This window comes from Mus caroli, unplaced genomic scaffold, assembly GCF_978045245.1.
Source record: "Mus caroli unplaced genomic scaffold, Mus_caroli_1 scaffold_2, whole genome shotgun sequence".
NCBI lineage: Eukaryota > Metazoa > Chordata > Mammalia > Rodentia > Muridae > Mus > Mus caroli.
The window spans coordinates 69,461,425-69,481,896 of NW_028227257.1; the positions used below are offsets into that span (position 1 = coordinate 69,461,425).

At 33.0% G+C, this 20,472-nt stretch overlaps 1 protein-coding gene across 1 annotated transcript in view; it reads left to right on the top strand.

The window, feature by feature from the left end:
* Positions 1-20,472, top strand: part of LOC110306817 (uncharacterized) — a 176,441-nt gene that overhangs the window by 73,051 nt on the left and 82,918 nt on the right. The window contains 12 exon segments of the mRNA XM_085834585.1: positions 2,092-2,192; positions 4,132-4,180; positions 6,039-6,067; positions 6,155-6,227; positions 7,750-7,811; positions 12,213-12,267; positions 14,802-14,830; positions 14,922-14,994; positions 16,127-16,197; positions 17,998-18,091; positions 18,751-18,779; positions 18,863-18,944. Coding sequence (XP_085690711.1) covers positions 2,092-2,192; positions 4,132-4,180; positions 6,039-6,067; positions 6,155-6,227; positions 7,750-7,811; positions 12,213-12,267; positions 14,802-14,830; positions 14,922-14,994; positions 16,127-16,197; positions 17,998-18,091; positions 18,751-18,779; positions 18,863-18,944 — 747 coding nt within the window.

The window sequence follows — 20,472 nt, forward strand, 5'->3', positions numbered from 1 at the left end:
ATCACCAAGAACTTATGAAGTTAGACTCCAGATAATCAAGTAACCCTCTTAAAAATGGGATACAGAGCTAAACAAAGAATTTTCAACTGAGAAATATCTAATGGCCAAGAAGCACTTAAAGAAATGTTCAACATCCTTAGTCATCAAGGAAATGCAAATAAAAACAACCCCGAGATTCCACCTCACACCAGTCTAAATGGCTAAGATCAAAACCTTAGGTGACAACCCATGCTGGTGAGGTTGCAGAGAAAGAGAAACACTCCTCATAGTTGGGATTGCAAGCTGGTACAACCACTCTGGAAATCAGTCTGGTAGTTCCTCAGAAAATCAGATATAGTATTACCTGATGACCCAGTTATACCACTCCTGGGCATATACCCAAACGATTCTCCAACATATAACAAGGACACATGGTTCACTATGATCACTATGGTCATAGCAGACTTACTTATAATAGTCAGAAGCTGGAAAGAAAACAGATATCCTTCAACAGAAGAATGGATACAGAAAAATATGGTAAATTTACTCAATGGAGTACTATTCAGCTATTAAAAACAAGGACTTCATGAAATTCTTAGGGAAATGCATGGAACTAGAAAATATCATCCCGAGTGAGTAACCCTATCATAAAAGAACACATATGGAATACACTCACTGATAAATGGGTAGTAACCCAAAAAGCTCAGAATACTGAAGATATAATTCACAGACCACATGAAGATCAAGAAGGAAGACCAAAGTGTGGGTGCTTAGGTCCTTCTTAGAAAGGGGAACAAAATATTCACAAGAGCTATTATGGAGACAAAGTGTGGAGCAATGACTGAAGGAAAGGCCATTCAGAGTCTGCCACATTTGGGGTTTCATCCCATGTACAGTCACCAGACCCAGACACTATTGTGGGTGCCAAGAAGTACATGCTGAGAGGAGCCTGATATAGCTGTCTCTTGAGAGGTTCTGCCAGATCATGATGAATACAGAGGTGGATGCTATCAGTGAACCATTAGACTGAGCATGGGGTCCACAATGGAGGAGTTAGAGAAAGGAATTAAGGAACTGAAATGGTTTTCAACCCTATAGGAAGAACAACAATATCAACCAACCAGAACCTCAGAGCTCCCAGAGACTAAACCACCAACCAAGGAGTACACATAGAAGGACCCATGGCTCCAGCCACATATGTAGCAGAGGATGACCTTGTTGGGCATCATTGGTAGGAGTGGCCCTTGGTCCTGTGAAGGCTTGGTGCCCCAGTGTAGGAGAATTTGAAGGCAAGAAGGTGGGAGTACATGGGTGGGGGCACAATCGCCTAGAAAGAGGGGGAAGCGGGATAGGATAAGCGGTTCCCAGGGGAAAACTAGAAAAGGTGATAACATTTGAAATGTTAATAAAGAAAATATCCAATAAAAAGAGTACATTTACCACTTTAATATTTATCAACCAATAAGATATATAAAATGGAAATAATTTATATAATAAAGTATAATAATTAGTTGAATAAGGTGTATCCCTAAGACAGATGACATATGAGAAGTTAATTCATTATTACTTTTCACTTGACAATATTGTAAATAAATAGTAGTAACAAAGAAGAGGAAATGAGGATTAAGGATAATATATATTTTGTATAAAGTAAGGGATGTATAGGAAGAATATAAAGTATATCATTTGGATAGGATTATGCCTAAATTTACTGAGAAAACCATTGCCATACTTCTTTTCTTCCTCGCTTTAGTAACAGATTGAAATACTAGAACATCAGGTCATATACTGTTTTACAGTAAATAAACATAAACAGCATTGTCAGTCATAATTTTTGCAGAATTTCATTCCAAATCCATTGGTCCTGCCTAGTTGGGTTATGTTATATAAACCAGAATAAAATACTGTGATGAACAAAAGCATAGGGTTATACATGGAGTGTTTAAGATCAACAGATTACAAACCTGTTAGACTAGTTAGGACTTTTTATGCTGCTTCAATTTGGAAGTCATGATAGTTAAGAAAAACGATGACTGAATAATATATATTTTAATTTGCTTTTGTCTATTAATGACTATAACAACTATCTTGTATCACGTTCTATTTTCCTAGGTTCAATTAATTATATGGGTTCACAACAAGAACTGGATATAAAATCAGAATTAGAGGAAGAACAAAAAAGCCATGGTAATGGTGAAAAATCACAGCATGAGGTACATGGGGTTTAAGATTTGACTTTTGCTAAAATATTATTTTCATTGATAAATGATATTCCATAGACCACATAAAGCTCTCTTCTCTTTATCTTTTATAGGATCATTAGATCATGATTTAGTATTTAGTTTTGGTCTCCCTTTTCATGGCTGTGAAACCTGTATCTTTTAAAGAAACAGTAAAATAAGCTAAACCTTATCATTAGATATTTAATTTTTTCCTTTATTTTTGTACTCGTTTCCATAATATCTGTACATGCTTTTATAAAGGACTTGTTAAGTTTAATACTTATGACTAGCAATTGAAATTATGAATGACATAGCAGCTTATTTCTTGAATTAGATTCAAGCTAATGAGCCTTCACTCCCAATGACATAGTTTGTGTTTATCCATTATCTGTGGAGGTTACAAAGATTGAAATATCAGTTCTTATTTTGGCTCTCTGGTTGTCTTCTGTATATTTGTTATAGTAGAAAATAGAAGATGTAAACAACCTACCTCCTATAGGAAAAAAATTCATTCAGGATACAAATTTAAGTTTTGTACAAAAATAAAATCCAAACTTGGTTGTGTTTAAATAAAGAAAACCAGAAAATATAATAAAAATATCACTCCAGACTTTATTGGCATTAAACTATATCAGAATTAGATATAACACAAATGTTTATATAAATGTATGAGCTTTAATTTGTAGAGAAACTTTTAAAGGCTGATGCTGCTAGAAATACAATTGAAACTTTAAGTCTACCTGAAGACATTTTAATTGGGTTTACTGAATAATATCATATAATATTATAACAAATTTTATGTAATTTTATATTTACACATAATATATTTTGTTTATACTTATTGTAATCATATAATAATATTCAGTATTATATGCTGTGCTGATAAACAATAGACATGGCAGATGAGGAAATAGCCTAGAGTTAAGAGCAAAATAAGTAACATCTTATAAGAAGAGAGCTTATGTTTGTGGTAAGGTAGTGTTAGGTGTACTTAAATAAATCTTTGTGAATGTGAATGTATACCTTCCAATTAAAGGAGAAAGACACAGACACATAGACTTCTATCACAGTGACATATGAAAAAAGAGTACAGTAATAACCTGTTCCACATTTGATGCCTAGCAACATGGATTTGCAAGAAAACAGAAAGAACCCAAGCTGTAAATACAGCCATGGCTTTACACATCATCTGCAAAATTAACACTGCAACTAAAGCTTAGCATAGCACAGGCATTTAATTAGAGATGTCTATAAGATTCCATTTTTATTAATATGTGCTATAGTTGTTTAAGATTCTTTCTGAATTGATAATTGATAATAACCTGCCTTTCTATGCTATTTAATATTAGAATATCATAATTGAAACATGTCCTTTAAAAATCCACAAAACTCTTATCAGTTTATGCTAACAGATTTCTTTAAATTTTATCTGATATCGAATTACTGCTATGAAGTTCGTCATATAAAAAAGTCATGTGCATTGAAATCACTCTCCATAATTCTTTTTTGAGTATTATGTCTTTCATTGCATATTTTCAAATAACTAACATTGTATTATATATAATTAAATTATAATTAATTTTAATACTAGTATTTGTAAAACACCTGTTTTCTGTGGAACAAAAATAACATTTAGAAATTTTCAAGTCAGTTCTTTATTTAATTATGCACATAGGCTAGTCTTCTATCTCCAAATACGTCCCATCTTGACTTTATTCTTTAGTTTATGTAGTCAGAGACCCTAGGATGATAAAGGTTAGATATTAATGATAAAAGATGTTCGATAGTGTTTACAAATGTCTTGGTTTTGGTTGCATCTTTCCTTTATAGTCAATGTAATTAATATTAAAAGGGGATTTAGTGGCTTTCTTGGAAGTTGATTACAACATTTTAATGTAGCACATTATCAAAACTGTTCTTTTACATACAGCACATGTTTAAGCTGCCTTGGCCGAAGAGTGTTACACGTGAATACTTTGGTAAGTATCAAAAAGGAGAAAGCACAGTAAATGTGGAGAATTAAGGTAAGAACTCTGCACTATACAATAAAGGCTATTGGACTGAGCGTTTGTTTGACACAGGAGTCAAGTATTTCCTACTAAAAGAAAATCACTCATGAACCGGATTCACGCATGAATTTATAAGGCATAAAGTGGCAGTGGTTTGTGTATTTACGACCAACCTCAAATTCGGTGGATGTCAAGAAATTATAAATCAGAGCAGAAATGAGTATGGTATAAATAAAGAAAAGATTTGTTTATATCAGGGTTTTATTCAGTTGATGGGTGCTGAGAAAGAAAGGTCAGTGGAGACATGGAAACGATGGTTAGAAAGGTGAAGAGTGTGGTAACAACAGGAAAGAAAATGAGGCAGGTGTATAGAGGGGAGATTATAAGGCCCATTTATTTACAAAAAGAAGGTTCAGAGTCTTAATATGTAGGCTAGCTATAAATCGACCTTTTAGTATAGCAAGATGTTTCACAGGTGAAACTATTACTATGTTTCTTCTCAAAAGGAAACAAGAACCAAACCATGCAATGCTCATCCTTTACAATCAAGGCTACATTTCAGGATATTACCCTATGGGATAGAATACAGAAACAAGAAAACTACACAGGAGTAATCCATTAAAAGAATATAAAGTTGAAAGCATTCAGTCACAGGTTTAGAGAATGTTTTAAAAACAGAAGAGGTTATCTAGAGGAACAGAAAAAGAGACAGAACAAAACTTGCATAAACTTGCAGTTAATGATGAGGACATATGAGACAATTCAGTTCAAAGGCTTAAGTATATGATTAGATTGTCACTGCTGCATAGTTACCAGTAATGTGATGGAATGAGGCAAATGTTAAAAGCCTATCACTCACTTCCTGTCTACATCAATTATTAGGGCTGTTAGAATCTTAAGCATTCAGATAAGAATTATTAGAATATAAAAGTACACATTGTTTTTAAAGCGGTTTGCAATCTATTTAAAAGTAAGTTGTTTGATCAATATAGTTTTAGATGCACCCAGAGCAGCTTAAAAATTGACATAACTTAATTTATACCTTAATTACAAAAATGGTTATTGTATTAGATATTGCCAATTTTTCAAATATAACAAGTCATTTTCTTTTTATAATTGATTATTTAATTTACTTACATTTCAATTGTTACCCTCCTTCCCGCTTCCCCTGTTAAACATAACTCTCTTGAGTTTTTACTTAGTCATATTTCAATACTGAAAACACTTTTGCATCAGGTTATAATTTAGGTTCACAAAAGTTTTCAAAGTGTTCACGAAAACTGTATGATGTGCAAACTTAGAAAGAGAAGAAATGCAGTCATTATAACATCACATATCTCTAGTAGGAAATAAATCATTTTACTAACTAGTATTAGGCAAGTTAACAGCAAGCAGATCATCTCAAATTCTCTTTGATGAAAATATCTTTGCATTACTCTCAGCCCTTAGGACAGCTTCGGCCTTCCTTAATAAGTTAGAAGTATGATATTTTTATACCAGTGTGAATGATTGTAAAATATTTATTTAATCATATAAGAACTGTCATTTTGCTTCTGCTATGGTGGTCAATATATCACCTCATTATCATGGTTTCATCATAAGATTTGAGACTATTTTTCTCTCTACCAATCAAAAATGCCTCATTGTTAGATAATAGATAGATAGATAGATAGATAGATAGATAGATAGATAGATAGATGATAGATAGATAGATAGATAGATAGATAGATAGATAGATAGATAGATATCTTTAATATGTGTTCATATGAAAGGATTAAAGACTATGTAGCATAAGTATATAATTGATTATATCTCTTTGGCTTTGTAGATTCTCCTGAACAATATTCTGAATGTAAGGTAATTGCTCATATTTATTCTAGATTATTTATTTTCTATATTGTATGAGAGAATGTATTTAAGCATTTTATTTCAAAATGCATTTAGGCTACCAATGAAAGGAAAGAATATGATTCAGATAGTAATTCATCAATGATGGATGTAAAAACTTCCTGTGTAGGTAAGTATTATAATTTATTATTATAAGTATTCTAAGTATTTGAACCTCTCATTTTCTTTCGTTTATTTTATCTCCATATGCTTAGAAAAATGAAACTGATAACATAAATATCTTTGTTGACTTATATGTTCCAAACTGGACTTTCTTTTTTAAACTATTTTTAATTTAAAATTACATTTATTGAACATTTAAGGTGATATAAAAGAGGAGAATAGTAAATAAGAAAGTTCCAAATACAATTTGTAAAGTGGTGATATTAAAAATTCATATGCTTTTTAAAAATTTTAGTCATGGTAAATAGGAAAATAGTTGGTTTTTTTATTGAAAAACTATCTTTAGACATTTTATTCTGACTATGCCTTCCCTTTCTTTTACTACTCCTATAACCTGTCCACATCCTTACCTACCCAAATTTATACCCCCTTTTCCCTCTCTAATTAGAATACATATGGGCAGCTAAAATATGTAAAAATGATAAAATAAGACAAACTATAACAGGACAAAACAAAGAAACAAGAGAAAATGAGCTAAAATAAAAGCTCAAGAAACAAATATGGATAAAAACAGACATTGATGTTCTCACACACAGAGATTCCATATAATCACATTATATAAATGCAATGCCCTGTAAGGTTAAACATTGGTGCTACAAGTATTTAAACTCGGCTCATGGGAAGAGAATCAGAGTAGCTATTCATTAATTTAGACATTTTAATGATCTTGAGGTGAGCAAAAAGTGCTATGTACATAAAATAGAAGTGTGGTTTTTAACCCAAATCCTGTATACATTTCATTGGTTTATCAGTAATGGTAACAGAATATATAAAACTTTGGAATAAATAACCAAATCAAATAAAAAGAATGAATTGATAAGAAATAAATCTAAATCAGAAGATAAGTAATCCAAGTGAAACTGAATAGAGTGTATATTTGTATTGCTATATAGAGTATACCATAACTATTCCAGGATATAATAAGAACTTTTCTATATAGTATACTGTTAATCCTCAAATTTAGAAAATACAATAACTATTGTTTATGACATTTACTATTACATAGCTCCTGTAACAGATAAGACTCTATTACTGACTAAAGGTACTTAATTCATTACAATATAAATAAAAATATTTATTAGATGCTGCTATTTCCTGTTTCTTTAATTTTAGCTGGTTATTTTATTCTTGGAGACCTCAGGAATAACAAAATAAAATAAGAGTTGTTATCTTTTCCATATGTTTCTGAAGATGTGTTCATCTATATTGAGTACATATATACAAATGAATAATACATATGTGATAATATTCCCTTTATGATTTATTTTATAAACTAAAATTCACATATTCTTTGTATTTTGTCCATCTATTACAAATATTGAGTGGAAAATTAAGAATAACTGATTTTAAAATGGGAATATAAATTTTTATTTTCATAACTAATTCTTAATTTAACTCTAGTTGCAAAGGATATTATTTTAAAATGTCATTTCTAATTTAACTACATAAATATTGATTTATTTCTATAGAATCAAATATAAAAATAGAAACAAAGGAAAATGTTGATGCCAATGTAACTAGTCAACCACCTGTAAGTAAATTTGAATTTTAATTTCTAGTTTAATATCTTTCACAAAGAATTGCCACAGACTAAAAGACATATTGTTCTAGACATGTATTTTGGATTCAATGCTTAAAATTTAATTTTTAAATATTTTGCAAGTTATAGTACCTTTAGTCTTCTTAAAATCTATATTGCTTCATGCATAAAGTTCCTTTGGAAATTTTTATTAATTTAAAAATATTATTATGTATGCTTCTATTATTGTATTCTACTTCTGTGTAAAATGTAAGAAAAATTGTCATCACCAAGCCCTTGGAAACAATAACAGGCTTGTACTGGTCTCCTCATTTTAATTTTACAAACAATAATCTTAGTACTCACTTTTATTATAAAATGCTTTAATCTTTATTTGAGAAAAATTGATGTTTGTGTTAAAGTGGTAGAACAAAGAATTGCCTGGATCAAAAGATTAAGTGCAAATTCATCTAGCACTCAGGTTCAACTCCATACCTCTTCACTCCAGTGCTCTCATTAGCTCTACTTTAACCTAATGTAATATCCACCAAGAACTCACACAGATGTCCAGTATTGTCTGATTTATCAACTGATGTTTTTATTGAATAAACATCATATCAATGTGTATATGATATATATTCATGTCATATATCATATACATATTGATATATTGAATATATATGAATAAGTTTCAGGCTAAAAATTATTTTTATTAGTGTTTGAATAGTGTCCTCATAATGGATACTTCAATGACTCAGTTCCAATCTTTCCTAAGGAATGGGTTTTTGAGAATATATTTAATTAAGCCTTTCTATTTTGACTATTGTCTTCTACAATAGAAACTAAAATTTTACCTCTTCTTTTGTCTGCCATAGACCCAGCTCTTTCTTTTAGCTGTATGAAGTCATTTTTTAGTTAATACAAAAAGGTTATTTTATGAATTAACATTAAGATTACAAAAAGAAAAATAAGTATTCACACATCACCCAAAGTTGAAATGTGAACCTTAGACTTGATTTCCTTCAAAGTCGGCATTAATTTAAATATGATATTTTTCTACAAATTTCTTAGATAAGTAGATCCATACAATCAATTTTTGGGAAATGCTGGAGTCAACCCTGCATAGAAAGCTGTGTTTCTCCTGTATTAGCATCAGTTGCTCAGAGGACTGCTATTTGATCAGTGAATTTTAAAAATGTTGTTACCATGAGGGACTTCTTATATTATATTATATTATATTATATCATATCATATCATATCATATCATATCATATCATATCATATCATATTATAATGTATAAATAATATACCATCATATTAAATGATGGGCACACTCTCATATTATATATGAATTATTGGATGGAAATGACTTATGCTGTGAGTTAATTACATTTGCAGAACATGTTCACAGAGAGATGAGATGTGATCTAAGAATCTGTGCAGTTAACCCTAAGTGACCACCAAAAAGATAAAGTCCAAAGCAGGGGTGGAGTGAAAAATGAGTAGCAATATAGTGCATTTGCACCAAGCCATATAAAAATCCCATTGAATGATTAAAGTCTAGCCAAAGGAAATCAGCCAATATAATGAAAGTACTTAGATAACATTAGAATATATTATGTCTTGTCATGCATGCAGATGACATAGATGTTTGAAACCATTTGAGTACATATTTTGTAAAAATTCTTCCATTCATAGGGGGTTCTCAAGGGGGAAATTTAAATTGTAAATACAATAAATATCTAATTAAACAAAAGAAAAAAATTCTTCCACTCAGCTTATTTGGAGTTATGTGTGTTGAATGCTTCCCATGGCATTTTTATGTCATTGATACTGAATTGTGTTTCATGAATATTTACCATCACATTAAAGATTAAAGCCACAGCTGTGTTTTCTTTCTTTCCTTGACTTTGACTGTATTGCTTAGCTATTGAAAATCTGCCAAGTAACAGTCAGTGGGCACAGCAGATGAGCCACTGTGTGGACTTTTAACAAAATAACCAGCTAATTAGAAAGTAGGCTTTAATTCTTCACACAGAGAATACTGACCCGGTTTATGTTCTAATGATAGGTTATAAATCCTATTTTTGGAATGTATTTTTTAAAATATGAAAGTTTAATAAAATAGAAAAATGTTCATAATATATTGAAAATGACACAGACCAGAAGTTATCTAAATGGCATACATTTGGTACTGTGTAAACTATAATCTTCCAATATTGCAACGATTAGAAAGTAAATTCTACATGATATCTCTAACTTTGTATATAAAGTGAGTGCTATTTTTGGCTTTTCTCCCTTTAAATTTTTAAATTTCTCTTTACAAAAATTTCATTCAACTTTGCATGTTGAGTACATCCCTCAAGTCTCAGATCACTTTCTTTATATTTTAAAATGTTTTTACTGACTTTGTTCTCTGACAGTGTCATACAAGGACGCAGTGCACTGATTACCATCACCTGAGCTGCTCCCCTCCCCTTCCCATTCCATAACCCTACCTCCTCACTGTAGCCCCTTTCATACATTCATACCTTTCTTGTAGCTGTTTTAAACTGGTTGTTTTGTACAAATACACAAGTTTCTTTTGCTTTGATAAGAAGAAAGCTTTCTTGATATATATATATATATATATATATATATATATACATACATACATATACATATATATACATATATATTATATATATGTGATATATGTGCATATATATATATATATATATATATATGTATGTATGTATTATTGTCCCGAGCTATCGTTCTCGCCAGCAAGAACACACTTGGACAACCGGATTCTTCTGCAGCAAGATTTATTGCTTCTTAAGGAGGTTAGACCCCGACCCCGGAAAATGGTCCTGCTTATATAGCCCTCAGCATGGCGTTTCAGCACCTGATGTGGCATGTCAGCTCCTGATCTGTTGCTCGCCCATCACCTCATTACTACGCCCCGAGATAGGCAGTGACTAGGTTTGAGTTCACTCTCGCACTTGCGCACAAGGCTTGTTTACTAGTTAGCCATAGCGGAGGCCAGCGCCATCTTATAATGGCGATTGCTCACGGTACAGCTCTCCACAATATATGATATATGTGTGCCATACATGATATAGTGAAATAATACCTGATTATGTTTATTTGAAAAGCTTTTTATTTCCCTGTTTACACTATGAGTGCATCTTTTGACAATGACTAACTCACACATGACTAACTAAGTATGTTCAGCTTTGGTTACTAATCATTGCCATCAGCTTGCCTCATATAACCAGTAGCTAGAGAATTGCCAACAGTAGTAGTAGAACTAGAAATCCAAGTGAGTGTTTTTATGCAGCAGTCCTTTGCTTACTAGGAGATGTATCTAGAAAATGGTGGACTGACTCTAAGTTTCACCAAGGACTCAGCTCTCTTTTTACCTCTGGTCTCTCACTAAAATGAAGGCCATTTTTACTTTTATTTCCTATTCGCAAATATGATTTGGAGCCTCTTAGGGAAGGAAGATCCAGAAAGGTTCACATTCACTACTCATGCAAAAAAAGTTAGAAAAAAAATGTCCAGTAGAATTTTAAAAAAGAATTTTAAAAATAACTAGCAACAGCTTGCAATTTTCTAATTAAAAACATCAATTAACACCCTCCCACCAAAGAATCAAGGAACACAAAATGAAAGAAAACTCATGATCTTTACCTTTCTGAGACTGAGTTAAGTTTCTAAACTTGATTACCTACAATTGCACCAGTTTTTTTTTTTCTGTAGATGACAATTTGATTCTTTTTTTACTGAAAACTGTTATATCCATAAGCATTGTAGTTACTTAATTCTGTGGTAATTTTATTCTGTAGTAAAGTTATTATGAACAAATATAGCTTTAAATATCCTTACATTAATTCAAGATTTGCAAAATGATGCTTTATGTTTCCCAAAGTAAAATCTTGTTTAATATGTATATCATGTAATATTCTGACTGTTACTACATGCCTATAATGTGTGTAGGAAGCACATGTATAGCAATGAATTACTATTTTAAAAATATGTGGAGAGCATTCTTATTTTTATGTCAATAATACATGATTTTACTCCTTTTAAAAGACTGCCTTTTCATTTTTAAGCAAATGTATAAATGTGCCTCTATCTGTTTGGATATTTGCATGTTTGTGTAGGTGCCCTTAGAGGATTCAGAGCACACTGAAGATGAAGTTATAGATAGATAAGAGATACCTGAGGTGAATGCTAAGACCCAAACATGGGCTTTCTGCAGGAACAGGATATCTTCTTAACAACTAAGCCATCTTTCTATCTCTAGAATACTTTCTTTTAATATAAGAAAATAACTTGTATTCCAAGTAATTGAAATTCATGGATCTATGTTAATATTTGTTTTATCACAATACTTCTACTCATATTTAACCAAAATATATTCTTCAGTTATCATTAGGATTAACTGCACCATCAACAGATATTCTAAATGAAGGAGGGAAAGGTAAGAATTATATTTTTGGTATGGCATCTAAAATAAGGGTCAGCATGTATTTTACTAGCCAAAAAGTTGTCTATGGAAATAAATATGCAGTAAGATCACATTAGATCAAAATAAGTTATAGCTATCATTCAGCTTCAATAGCAGTATAAACTGGACATGTCAACAGCTAAATTATAGAGCTGAACTCAATGCTTTAGAGCAGATACTGTGCTTCCAAAGGACCTGAGATCAGTTTGTAGCACCAACATCAGAGAATAACAACCAAGTGTAACTCACATTTGGGAGGCCCTAACTCCTCTGGCTTCTGTGTGCACCTCTGCTCATGAACAGGCATAGTCCCACAGAGACATGCACACAGGCAAAATGGAAGAATTTTAAGAAATAAGTTGGAAAGAAGATAGAAAGTGAAATTTAAAAGGTAGAGCAGGTATAAAGGGAGGAACTTGGAACAATGTATATTGTGAAGGGTATAAAAGTAACATCTTTAAGAAATGGCAAGAGATCTTTTGTGGGGAACATGACATGAAGTAGTGGTATAGAAACATGAGAGGAGAAAGAAAAGGGTGTGATTCTTTTCTTTATTACTTATGGAAAAACTGTCAAAGACTGAAGAATTGGGTCCTAACAGGACATCCTTTAATATACAGTAGCTAATCATAAACACTGCTGTTACTCATAATATACACTGCATGTCAAATGCAGGGTTTTCCACCTCTCTGATTCTGTGATACCGATATAAATGACAAACAGAAGCAATAAATGATCAGGAAATGATCAGCAGATAGCCCATCTATGTGGTGACCATTGCCTCAGGTTTCTTAGGCTGTGTGATTTGGAATACTGAAAGAACTCTATGAGATTGACTCCACAATGCAAAATTCTGTATAATGGAATGTGGAAGGGGTCTAGGGCTTCTCACATAGTCACAGACTTTACTGGGGAACACTGTGAAAATTTAATCTCTAATTGAGTAGCCCTGGACTTCTGTGTGAGACAAAATCAGGTGATACAGATTTGTTTGGTGGTTTAAGTAAATGAAACAGTCTATAGCATTCAGTAGCAGAGTATCAGAAACATGTTTTTATTGTATGTAGCCCTGAGTCCAAAGGTAGGAGAAAGTAATTATCACTTTTTATTATTTGTGAAAACTCTGATAACTGTGGTCTTATTTTGGCTATAAATGAAACTTATGTCCTATTAGGATTTCTCCCACATTCTCAAAATTCTTTACTATAAAATTCACATAAAATCTAGAAAGTAAAAAGCAACAATCCTCACAGTTTTAAGCATGTTTATATACAAAGCAATACTTTACACCTTATTGCTCTATGAGTGGATATCTTCACTAATCAGGTCAGTCCCTATTTTTTTTGTGTGTGTGTGGCAGTGTGTTATGCCTTTCACTGTATGTCGTCAATGCCACATGTTTGTGAAATTATAAAATAACATAGAAACTGTGTTGTCTCTCCTGCTCTAATGGGAAGATGTCCTTGGACTTGGAGGCCCATGTCTCTGAGAGGAAAACCCTCATCAGAGGCGTTGCAGCTCCTAGGGGAGGATATTCCCAGCTGAGCAGAGGCACTCAAGGGCCTTAGCTCTGTTCCTTCTCTTTGTTTCACCCTTTCTTCTCTTCATTATTTCTTGGCTTCTTTGGATAAGAAGTCAGTTACACAGGGAACAAATGTCATGAAAAAAGATTTGTTGGGAGGGCCCAGGGTGTGGAGGAATGAACAAAAGAGTGTCTGTGTCTGCTCCCCAGAGTGGACAGCAGGGAACGGAGCAGGCACAGCCTTTACATAGGGATTCTTAGTAAGCAGACCTTTCTAGGGCAGAGATTTCCAGGTTGGTGATTGGTAGAATGTCAAGTCCTGAACTTGTCGGGGAGCTCAGGATTGGTGGGTTTTCCTGTTCATATTTTCACCTAAAATTAGCATAATCTGGGTAGGGTCCTGTTGAAAGGGTTGGGATGAGCTTTGTGACAATTAGGGAGGTCTTGGGCGCAGGAGTTCCCAGGGTAGGGGCCTGGCCACTTACCTGCCTTACAGTTAATAAACTATACAAAATTTACAAAGGAGTTCAAGTCCGTGGCAAAGAAGCCTTTCCCTGCCACTTAAGGAATGTCAATAGCCAAAGCCATGTATATAGTATATTAGTGTGAGTGTCTTTGAAGTGATTGATTAAAGACAGATGGTGTAGCCTTCTACTTCAGCTTGGACAGTTGGAGTACCACCACAGGTAGCTGATTTCTACCTGATCTGAAAGCAGTGTTCCCTTACTTTATTTATAGACTTTATGGTAGCACTGATCATACTTTAAAATTTTTCATTTAATTAACCATAGAGGCCTTTTCCTTTTTCCAATCTGTCTCCTATATTTGAGATCGAGAAAGACTAAAAACAACTAAGAGAAAAATCCATCAAAATGTCAAAATTCCTTGCCCATTTCTAAAATAAGTTGTGATGTTGTTCCACAATAGAATATGAAACCCAAACTTATTTAAGCATATTTACATGTAATTGTTTGTACCGCTTTAGGTTTTCAAAAGACATTTCTTGAATTGAAGGTAACACTTTTATATTATTTCCTAAATTATTACATTCATAAGGTACATCATAGAGAAGCCTAATTTAATATATTTTTGAAAACCATTTTAGCCTCCCATGGAAATGAAAGATTCTGACTCAACAGAGGCCTCAGCCATGATGCATAGACAAGGATTCCTAGCAGGTAAATTCTGCAGTAGAATAAACTCTGGAAGAACTATTTCAAACATATGGAAGCTTCTCTTCTCCAAACTCCTGTTTTTAAATTGTTTATAGAAATATTTGATGTAAATTATCAAAATGTTGCTTTAGCATCATCTTTTCTAAACAAGTTATTCAATCATAAGTCAGGTATTTCCACTTTCATGTGTCTGGAGGCTGATATTGCCCATTTAGAAGCCCATTTTACCTGCATATACTATGAAAGCATTGCAAGTTCATAAGGTTTGAAACTGTTAACTCTAGGGCTTGAGAGATGATTTAGTAACTAAGAGCATTTATGGCTTTTCCACAAGACACAAGTTCAGTTCTCAGTGTTGACATAGCAGTTTGCCACTGCTTGTAGCTCAAGATTTCAGGACATCTGATACCATTTTCTGACCTCTGCATTACCAGGACCCACAGAGCATGCTCAAGCGAAAACACTCATATACATAAAATAAACATAAAAAAATTTAAAAATTCCATATATTTTGCACAGTCTATACCTATGAACCTATTTACTTAGCATGTTCAGGCAAGAAATTCCTCACCAGGACTGTTAGGCCTTCCTGTGCTGGGTTTGAAAACTATGTATTCAGAGACATGTAGTTTAATATGATTGTAAATGCATGCTAACAGTTAAGTCCACACGATCTGTGTTCTAATCTGTAGTCTACTCATTTCTATGCTGCTCATCATTCATTACTTCTAGTGTTTAATGATAATTCATATAATAAAATATCTTGAACCATGTTCCCCCATCTTTTCCTAACCTGTGGGATAAAGACGACATTTCACAAAATATAAAATATATTCTAGAATACCTACCCCAACACTAGCTCCATGTTCTTGTGTTTGTTCAGTTAATAGTTTTGTACTCATTTGTGTCTTAAATGACCTTCTAGACATTTTGCTTTTATATGTATTTACTAGTGTGCATTCGGCATTTTCACATGCAACTCATATCCTCAACTAGTGAATTCAAATCTCCTTTAAAACTTACTTATGATAACAAGTAATTTTAAACTTCTTTTTCTGTGATGATAAAGATTCTAATTTTAACAATGTTGTGTCAGATTTGTTTTAACCACATAAACATTGATTTCTTTCAACAGATGTAGTAGACTTAAAACTGGAAACAGAGAACCAGGATTATCCTGATAGTCGAGAAAATATTCAGTCATCTGTATGTAATGAATTATTTCAACTTAAAAAAAAAACAATGTAACGTTGGTTAAATAAAATATTTTAGACATACATTCAGAATAAGAAGCCCAAAGTTTGAAATCTAATTTTTAAAATTTCTTATTTGGGGGATTATAATGTCAATTTATCACCTCCCCCTTTCCTCTCCTATCTCCAAACCCTCCCAGATACCCTCCTTGTCTTTCAAAAATATGGGTAGCTTCTATTTAGATGAGTTGTCAGAAACCTTGAATTTTCTTAAGAATAAGCAGTACCTCATAACTAAGTTTTCTCTGGGAATTTCTTTCAAACTTTTTTCTTACTATTCAGCATGTTTCCCTTACTTCATACTTGTTCTGTTAAAAAAAAATCAGAGGAAAAAGTCATTACTAAACCCTTGGAAACATTAGCAACATTGTACAATTATCATTTTTTTGTTGCAAACAATACCTTAAATACCTATTTTTTTATTTCAGTTAATGAAATCAGCTGATATCTCTAATGTACTATGCAATCATAAAAGTTAATATTAGAACATATTAGGTCCTTTCCTAACACAGATCCATGGTATAGATACTCCATACTCTTTAAGTTTGTTTTACAGAATTGTTAGCCTGCATATCCCATGGAATGCAGTACTTTATTCTCAAGTCCTGAGAAAGACACCTTAATCCTTTGCTATCAGATAACTTTTCACCATCATTAACATCAAAACTGAGGACAAGAGTCACAACCAGATTGCCCTATTTCCTCTTCCTTGACTATTCGTCTGTTACTGAGCATTTAGAAAGTAGGAGCAGTAAAACAGTGTTTAGCAGATGAGGCAGCACATGCTGTGCTTTAATAAAATAACCTGTAATCAGACCAGATACATGATTACATACTGCACACAAATAGTCAAGTTGTGTTTCTTTAATGGTGGGGACATATGGGAAAAAGACAGCTTTGAAAATCCAGAGAGTAGCATTGTGGGTAAAGAGGAGGGGAATCATTTCTGTTTATCATCTATATCTTTCTAATACCAAGTGGGTGAGGAAACAAGAATTCAGAGAAACAAGTCCTGCACTTTTATTATTATTATAAACTATAGGGAAAAGGATGTGAATAAGCACCTGGAACAATTCAGATAATGTGTGGAGCCTCTGGTCCCCTTCTTATTAAGGCTTGTGATTACTTTACTTTCCTAATTCTGTTCTTCCTGCCCTTTCCAGATTCTCTTCCTAGAACTCCCATATCCTCAGCACCCCTTCTCAACTTGATAGTCTTTTTGTTTATTACTGTTAAATACATATGCAAGTAGATATATGTATGCGCAAATCGAGAAGTGTAACCTGCTGGGTGCATTTTTGTTGTTGGTTATATACGATTTCAGAGCTGACTAATTTGTATTAAATAACTAATAAGGATTCATCCCTGGGTAAGGCTAATTCTCCCTCTCCCAGGGATCATTAGTTGCTTAGTTCTTTGTCTAGGGGCAGGGACCAGAGAACCCTTAAATTTTAACATGTTTTTTTGCTACTGACAATCCAATACTGGATCGGGTATTTCTAGAAGAGACTGTTTCACAGGCTTCACGGTATTATGGGTCTTACACTCTTTCTAATCTCTCTTTTGTAAGGTTTAATAAGCTATAGGTGTAGGAGCTATGATGTAGATTGATCAATTGGTGTAGGCCTTCCCATTGTCCATTGATCTCTACCAACTTCAAAGAAAATTTTGAAACCATTCTTTTAGAATAGAAAATTGATTTAAAGATATTAGAAATATTAATTGAACTCACCATGGATATTGATTTTACCAGAACACCATTACATCTCTTCAGTCTAAGTGCACTCCTCATTTATCAGTTGGAATATCTTCAAGATCCACGAGTCTTCTAACTGAAGGAGAGAAAGGTTGGAAATATACACAATAAGCAAATAATTTGAGATGCTTAAAACTAGGGTAAAATATTTTATACTATAAATATATATTATAAATATAATCAAAAGTGATTCAATGAATAAAATATATTTGTTAGTAATAAATTACGTTTCTTTTGTTTCAATAATAGTTTTAGGAGAGTTTCAAGATGAGAGCTGAATTATAAGTACATGGTAAAGTATCCCTGACTTGAGATTCAAGAAACAAAGATGTGGAAAGAAGATAAGGAATGAAGTTGAAAGTGGTAGAGAGGGTGGGTTGCAGGGCAGGCTTATGGGGCAGGCAGATAGAGTGTAAGATGAAAAAATAACTTACTTAGGCAAGAGAGATAGACCATGAGCTAGCCAGATGGAAAAATGCCTGAGAGGTAGAAGGAAAAATAACTGTTCTTCTTGTCCTCATCAGTTCTAGAAAGGCGGAGAACACTAAAGAGCTGTGTGTAAGCAGAGAGACTCTTTCACACTTAAAGAAGATGGCCATAAACATCTTGGTCAGCCATGCGTGTCATAGATTAATGTCATATATAGCACTACCTCTTTCTAGATATTGGCACTTAAGCCAAAACTAGAATGACAAGTAAAAGTTTGTAATTGTGGGTATTAACAGATAATTCATTTTGTCTCCTTTTTAGATTTCCATAAGAAAAATCCTTATTGGAAGGTAAAAATGTGATATTTTATCTTTGATGATTAAGTTTGAAATGTATGCAGTGTAGAAGACTGATCAAATATTTTAATTTAAAGCCTACCCAGTATCTGCCTGGAAGTAAAGCTCTAGCTTCATCAGAAGTATCAATGCTGAAGCACAAACAAGAATTCCCACCAGGTAACTTGTACAACATGATTGTCTTTGAACAGCTAGTTTACGATACTTGAGGATTTTGTATGAGCTACACAGGAGCTTGGGAAGTTACTCATGCCTCTGCTGATTCAGCATGGGTTGCTGAACCAGGCAGGTGGATTCCATTCTGACTGGCCTTACCTACAGAATGAGCTGACAAGGGATAAAAGTTCCCAGAATCTTCAGCTCGAGCTCAGGACCCAGAATACAGGCCAGAATCGATACTGGGAAAGACGCACAGGTGTATAGGGCGTTCCAAACCTCAGAGGGTAAGCTTCAAACACAGTCAGAATGCCTTAGGCTGACACAGGCATGACATTACTCAACTCTGAGAAGAAGACTTAAGATAGACTTATAGGCATAATTGCCACTTGCAAAGAGGCAAGGAGTATCTCAGTACTACTAAATTTTACTTCACTATGCATTGCAAACACCACCACTTGAGTTCTAATTTTTTTGTTTTCCCCCTCTTATTAAAAATATTTTTTCTCATGTAACATACCTGATTACATTTCCTGTTCCATCTACTCCTCTCAGTTTCTCTCAATCCTGCTCCCATCCAAATCTCCTTCTTTTCTGTTATTAGGAAAGGTGGGTCCCTTAAGAGATAACAACCAAACATAACAAAATTAAATGTCATAAGATAAAGAAAAAACATTATATTGAAGTTGGACAAGGCACATTGACAGACGAATGAGATCCCCAAGTGAAGGCACAAGAAAGTACATTTAAAATATATTTTAAAGTACAGGGCCTTTTGCGCGAAACTTATATTCTCTAAAAATGAAATAAATTTCATCATATTTGTTGAAGACATTTCAGAAAAGAATTATCAATTCTTGAAGAAATGTTAGTGAATCTCTGTAACATTCATAGATGGAAATGAAAAGCTCTAGTGAATTTAAAAAAAAAGAAAACAAACAAACAAAAAATCTTGCTCAGTTAAGAGTTCCACAACAACCTGAGTGTAGTGACAGCATAGAGAAACCAAGGAATTCAAATTTATGTTTATAATCACTCAATTATTTTTCTACTCTTCTCACTTTTGCTGTAAATATACTTTAATCATTCTGCAAGTCCAAAATTACACTATTTTATACATATTTATATTCTAAATAATTTCTTTGTCTTTTCTGTATGCCACTCATAATCATTGTCACATTTAGGTGGATCTCAGTTTCAGAGTTGAATGTGACAACCTTCTCAACTTTCAAAAGATTTACATGAAATGTCCCTATAGAAATGATGTCTCCCAAATGGCCCATCTTAAAGTCGTGATTGATCTGCATGGTTGTTTTAGGCATCAAGCAAAGTGGTGCCCCTCATGAGTTCAGTTTCACAGATATACACAATTATATGGTATTCCTATTTTCCAGTGAGTATCCTCCCATGATTTTCTAGTCTCCTTATGCTAATCTTCGTTGATACAAAAATTCCTCTTATTTTTTCTCATATTGTCAATGTGCTTCTATACTTTTCTTACATCTAAATCTCTCTTCTCCGTTTATAGGCT